The sequence below is a fragment of the Cotesia typhae genome, unplaced genomic scaffold (genome assembly GCF_013202065.1).
Source record: "Cotesia typhae breed Kobodo isofemale line unplaced genomic scaffold, CoteBio_Ctyphae contig_20, whole genome shotgun sequence".
Taxonomy (NCBI): domain Eukaryota; kingdom Metazoa; phylum Arthropoda; class Insecta; order Hymenoptera; family Braconidae; genus Cotesia; species Cotesia typhae.
The window spans coordinates 705,022-711,488 of record NW_027423725.1 but is presented as its reverse complement, the minus strand read 5'-3'; the positions used below and the strand labels follow the sequence as shown (position 1 = coordinate 711,488).

The following is a 6,467-nucleotide window of genomic DNA, read 5'->3' as shown; positions in this document are numbered from 1 at the left end:
AATTCTTTTAAATATTTTAAGCACTTTTGAATTCCTTATAAAAAAGTTTTGAATTATTTTTTCTAACCATCTTATAGGCTAAATTTGACTTAATTAAAATTTTTATACAATTCTGTTAAAAGTAATTTCACATTCACGTAAATTACAAATCAATACCCCTAGAACACTGACAACTAATGAACAGTATATTAAATAAATGTCAGAGACAGTTGGAAAATTGATTGATCCAAGTCCATCAAACTACCGTCCATCGTATATTTATTATCAGTAGCAGCGACGTACCAGCCGAGCACTCTAGAATTCATATCAAATGAAATGGAGGTTGATTGAAAATGAAGGCGCCATAAATTAGTGCTCGGTAAAGAGAGTGCGTGACAATCGGGAAACCAGATGATTTAGGAAACGATACGGGCAGACGTATCGTAGACAGTGGATTTTGAGTTTCCATCGAATTAACAGGAAGTTTATCCGGTCTACTATTATTGTAATGATAATCAACATTTGTGGATTAGATATACTGCCCAGCTATTTCTGCTAACTGCATTACTACTGTCATTATCGCTATCGTCCTCCCCGTTATTATTATTAATAAAATCATTATTATTATTGTTATTATTATAATTATTGTACGTGTGTGTAAGTACCCGTAGCACCTCTATGATGATGATAATGATAATAGTGATGATGATGCTATTATAACGTGCAAGAGACATTCGATGATGCATAGTTGCTGTTGACATGTCGGCATGTCAGCATCGCATGGTCTACTCGAGAAATTTACCCAGTATGTACCATTATTTACAAGCTACGTGATTTGGTACAATAACATGTTTGAGTAGTTGTTTAAAATTTTTTTCGTTTCGTTTGTTTTATTTTTATGGATTTGAAAGTTTATGAGAAATTGTTTTTTTCTCTTAATTGTTTAAGTTAAATAAAAGACAAAGTGGATTTGATTGAACAAAACTGCATGGATTATGAAAAAAAATTTTTTTTTTAATTCTAATTATTTACTCCATTTTAATGCCAAGGCATAGAGTCAAATGGCAAAATTATTATGTTAATAGAAGGTGAGGCAAGACGGCCCATCTAAACCAGTTTTTATTTTTTGTGGCTTTTTACTATCAACTGGATTTACACTCGTCCAACTTTGATTCAATTCACCGGAATTTTTCGAAAGTTAAAAAAAAAATTTTTTTTGGGGCAAGATGGACCATCTCAAAATATGATTAAAAAATATTAGAAAAATAAATTTTTGGTCAATTTTTGAGGTGGACCGTCTTGCCCCATGTGGGCCGTCTTGCCCTACCCTCCCCTAATATTATTTTGTATATTGTAAAATATTTAAGATTTTAGGTAGTAAATCTTGCTAAAACCGTATAACTGATGCAACGAACGATTGCTTATAAATTATTTAGTTTTAGATTAATTATAATGAAAAAACCGAGTTAGTCATTTGAGATTCTAAATCATAAAAGAGACTAAACGGGTCTATCGAGAAAAAAAAAAAATGACGTGAGTAATGAATTTTTGATGGGTTATCGTGTTTCCAAGCTTTCAACATTTATCTCTTGCTTGGCGGGAACAAATTTGTTAGTTTATTTAAATAATTTCAATCGGTCCTATTAGACTGAATAAATTTTCTAAAATTGCCGAATGAATATTGATTTTCATTATCTGTATGATGGTATACAAATTGATTGAGAACGATTTTTCAATGAAGCAATCACCAATTTATCTTTTCCATTTAAGCTTTTTTATTGCACAAAATATTTTTCCGGTAAAAAAAAAAAAAAAAAAAAAACTAGAATGTCAATTGCTCGGATCGAATTTTGGTTGAGTTATTGAAACAGTTGGGATTGTTGAATAAATTGTAAAAGAATGCGCGGGTACTTTTGCAAAAAAATTCTGGTTTAAATTCTTAAGCTGAGCGGGAAAATAATGAAAAAATATCTGATTTTGATTTAACGAAAATTTTTTTTATTTGACGAGTGTTGTATTATCAATAAAATGGAAGTTTTGAAGCGGAACAAGCAAATATAACAGTTAACATCGAAGACTATTAGCCGCGTTTGTAAGGCACTTTAATTTCAATTTGTTAACGTAAAGCTTCACTCGGTTTATAATCCTCGAACCGTCAGCGCTCGGGAAATATAAAAAACAAACAGGAAAAAAAATAAATCGTATCTCATATTTCCCATGCGAGTTTCATAGTTTATGACACATAAATAAATGTATGGCATGCACTCATTTTATTGGTACATATATAGGCAAATATTATTTCTGTGTATAGCAGATTAAATAGCCGTCTGTATTTGTTGAATTCAATAATTAATAATACCGTTAACAAATGGATTTCAAACAATTCATTTGCCAGCTCTATAAATATTATAGATGATGAATGAAATATTGAATAAATATTAAAAATGTCAATCAATTTTAAATTGAATGTCTGTCCCTGCAGTTGTGGTTTTAACGGGGAATTAGTAATTAATTTATTGAGATCAGATAATTATTTTCATTTACATACGTAAAAACATTAAAAAAAATTTTTTTTATTTAATAGCTTAACAATTTTAATAATGATTTGAACGTTTTGCTCTTAACATAATAGAATTTTTTAGATAAAACCGACCCTGAGTTATCAAAATAAGCAAAAAAATTAATTTGTTAAAAAAGAAAAAAATTTTTTTAACCAAAAAAAAATTTACTCAACTCAATAATAATTTTTCAGCTCGAAAATTTTTTTTTAAATAGTATTCTTGGTTTAAAATTTTGGAATTTAAAAAGTATCAATAATTAATAAACGACGTTATATTTTGTCCACTGATAATATTTAAAAAAAAATAATTTTGTTCTCGCTTTTCGTTGCTATGATAATTATTTTGTCAACGGTTTAATTTTAATAAATAAAATTTGTAAATTTGTAACACTTTACTTTGTAAATTAGTAATAGTGGAGGGTGGGGCAAGACAGCCCACCTTAAAAATTGACGAAAATTTATTTTTCTAATTTTTTTTTTATCATATTTTGGAGGTGGGCCATCTTGCCCCACCCTTCCCTATATGTTTCTTGAAAAAAAATTTTTTTTTAATATTTGTGCAAAACAATGTAGCAAAGGATGAAACAAAAGTATACTGAGATCGTTAATGAATTGATAAGATAAGATAATTAAATTTAATCGATTCTTGTTATCATAATTTTTTTCAGCGTATCCGAGATATAATATTGTACTACATAGAAATGATAAATCTAGGTGTGTTTAGTGTATGATAGATCGTTATACATAAGCGCATTATTGGATTTCTCATGAGTGTTGACGTGAGCGAGTGACTGTGTGTTTATGTCAAGTGGATGAATTTTGAGTGCGCTAAAATATATATACATATGAAGGATAGTGAAGAGAATAGGATGGGATAGGATTTGGGACGATAAAATAGAATATAATGGGAAGTTCAAGCTCAAGAGAATCGCGAATAACTCGCGAAATGTTGGAAGAGTATGCCCAGCTTACGTACTTGAATAAAGCCGAAATACTTCAGTAAGTATATAAATATATACTGTACTGATACACATTTAGAATTTCTTCATACATATATACGGTTGTTTTATCCCGGCCACAAAAAATTTATGAAAACAAAAAAAAAAAGTTTTTTTTTTTTTTTAAATGCAATGTAATTAAAGTTTTTCATTAATTAGATTATTTAAATATTTTAATTTTAATTTGCAAGTAATTTTTTAAATTGTTACGCGTTATTTTTTAATAAGATAAACTAATATTGGAATTGGTTACGGAAATATATCTGTTGTATTTTCAGTGTTGCAAAACTTTTCAAAAGTTTACTACCGCGTGGAACTGAGGAGCTACAGCATCAACGGATTCCAGTTGAAGAAATACTCAAAGTAGTTCCGCAACTTCGAGTAAGTAATAAATGTGTATTTAATTAAATATAAATTTACATAAATAATTAACGATGTCTAAAATACTTAGCTTGTTTTCATTCTATTGAAATTTTATAATAAATAAATTTCCTACAATTTTCTACAATAAAATAGAGATGAAATGTTATTGGTCGAATGTATCAAAAAAACGACCTATGATTTTTTAATGAAAAATTATTCCCTAATAAAATCACCAAACATGTGATTTTTTAAATTCTTATTTAACAATCATTAGAAATAAATTTATTGAGTCATTTCTCATCGGTTAATTTTTTTTAAGTTTAAATATCTAAAAATATCTTTTAAAATAAAAGTTATTTTAAATGTGTAATAATTTGGCTAATTTCAAACGACTAATTTTACAAAACTTAAACCGGGCTATGATTGATTATTAAATCAATGATATTCATCCGTAACCAAGCCGGAAATCAATTATTATCATTTATTTATAAACGTACATTGCTAATTAATCATTGTTGTTAATGCATACAATTCAATTCTATATTGAATATCGATATTAAATTTTAAAAATATTTATATGATACGGTGAAAATTTTTAGTCTATTTTTTAAATTTTTTCTTAAGTGTTAAAGATACGGGAAAATTGATCAGGACCGTTTTTGTAAAAAATTTAATTTTTAATAAAGAAGACTTCTTATAATTGCTCTTTAAAAACGTCAATAGTTAAGAACTGACTTTGCTATCTTATCAACTAATGATATTTTTAAAGATATAAGCTCATCTCGAGATTACACTCATCGAGATCTTTCATTTGAGTACCCACATCAATTTTTCATATATTTATATATTTATATATATTATATATATGTATATATGAAAAATATATTAAAAATGCATGTGGGTACTCAAATGAAAGCTCTTGATGAGAGTAACATCGGGATGAGCTTATATCTTTAAAAATGTCAATATTTAAGAAAGTACGGTGCAATTTAACAAAGGTATTATTTAATAAACCAAAATGTTCTTTATTTATAGTTTACTAGTCACGGCAGTCACAAAGTGACTGCAAGGTTGCTAGTACGTATAATAATAAAATAAAAAATGTGAAAAAAATAATTACACCAACATACCATATGACACATATTAAATATCGACTTCAAAGAGCTGTTATGTAAAAAAAAAAAAAAAAAAATTAATGTTCGCACTTTTCAGTACAATCCATTTCGCGATTCAATCCTGTGTGTTTTTTCAACTGATAACAACGGCACTATGAGTTTCGACGATTTGATTGATTTGTTCTCAGTAATGTCAGAAAATTGCCCCGGTGACGTAAAAGCCGCCTGGGCGTTTAAAATTTTTGGTTTGAATATTTTTCTATCAAATTTTATCAATTTCCAATGCTTTAAATAATTAATCCTATTTTTACAGATTTTGATGAAGATAACCAGCTGTCTCTGAATGATTTGATAAAAGTTGTAGAAAAACTTACAGGATTAAAGAACAACGAACCGAGAATTGACCGCAAAAGCTCAAAATTTATCGCACAAGTGGTATAATAATTTTGAATAAAAAAATAAATGCTATTTTTGGTAGAAACTTTGCTTAACTTTATCAGCACTTAAATATATCTATTTATATAAGCGTGATAAAACAAGGACAATAATTCTATTGTCTAACCCTTCAATAATATGCTCGGTATAACTATACTGCAAGCTTATGTTTCAGTTATGCCAATGTTCTTCTATATACATATATACAAGGAATATTATTTTAGTAGAATGAGAATAGAGAATCTAGCAGTATGACCCTTTGATTTTACACTCGCTCGCCGTAAATGATAAAGCCTTTATATAATATGCATTGACTTTGTATAACCTGCAAACTTCTACGTGATTAATTTAAAATTTATTATTGTATTGTATTGTCTGTAATGTCTGGAAAGAGAATATGGACTTTACTGCATTATAATCGAGTGCCGTTTTACTATCTATATACAGCGATCCGTTAACTTCCAAAACTATTTTATATATAGAGAATATTTAACTTTAAGTATGTATATATACAGCCTAGTTCAGTATAAAAATAAAAAACCCAGCATTAAACACTTATAAAAATGGGAAAATTCAAAAAGTACTTAAACAGACTTTTTAAATTGTTGTAATACAAAATCTTCACATATTTTTTTATAGATCATTCAAGAATTGGATCTGGTGATGAACGGCAGTGTCGGTGTTCAAGAATTCGTACACACTGTATCGAGGATGCCGGAGTTTGCACACACGTTTAGAATAAAAATTTAATTCAATTGTTTTATTTAAATAAATTGGTTAAATTATTTTAATAATTAATTTATAATTATTCTCTTCAATATAAATTTTAAAAGTTACTAATTTTTTTTTTAAATGTACTAAAAGCTTTTAATAAATTCACCCCGTAATTTGATATTTGACAGTAATTAATCACACAGCGGTTATTTATTCATTTTGAATTTTAATTTCAATATGAAAATTCCGACATCGTTTTGCATTTACTCGGTTGTTTGTTTAATATATGAAAATATGAATAAT

At 27.6% G+C, this 6,467-nt stretch overlaps 2 protein-coding genes across 2 annotated transcripts in view; one reads left to right on the top strand and one right to left on the bottom strand.

Moving 5' to 3' along the window:
- Dip-lambda (Dpr-interacting protein lambda) overlaps window positions 1-6,467 on the bottom strand; it is a 135,762-nt gene that overhangs the window by 128,524 nt on the left and 771 nt on the right. The window lies entirely within an intron of this gene.
- LOC141538111 (calcium and integrin-binding protein 1) lies at window positions 836-6,342 on the top strand. The gene is made up of 6 exons (XM_074259431.1): window positions 836-1,067; window positions 3,208-3,538; window positions 3,816-3,918; window positions 5,113-5,260; window positions 5,329-5,450; window positions 6,090-6,342. The coding sequence occupies exons 2-6, from the start codon at window positions 3,444-3,446 to the stop codon at window positions 6,198-6,200; spliced, it is 579 nt and encodes a 192-aa protein (XP_074115532.1). The 5' UTR covers window positions 836-1,067; window positions 3,208-3,443; the 3' UTR covers window positions 6,201-6,342.

Excerpts from the sequence above, each read along its gene's own strand:
- LOC141538111 (XM_074259431.1), top strand. The coding sequence starts at position 3,444 with ATGGGAAGTTCAAGCTCAAGAGAATCGCGAATAACTCGCGAAATGTTG. Across the intron at positions 3,539-3,815 it reads AATAAAGCCGAAATACTTCA|TGTTGCAAAACTTTTCAAAA; the intron begins GTAAGTATATAA and ends TTGTATTTTCAG. Across the intron at positions 5,451-6,089 it reads CAAAATTTATCGCACAAGTG|ATCATTCAAGAATTGGATCT; the intron begins GTATAATAATTT and ends ATTTTTTTATAG.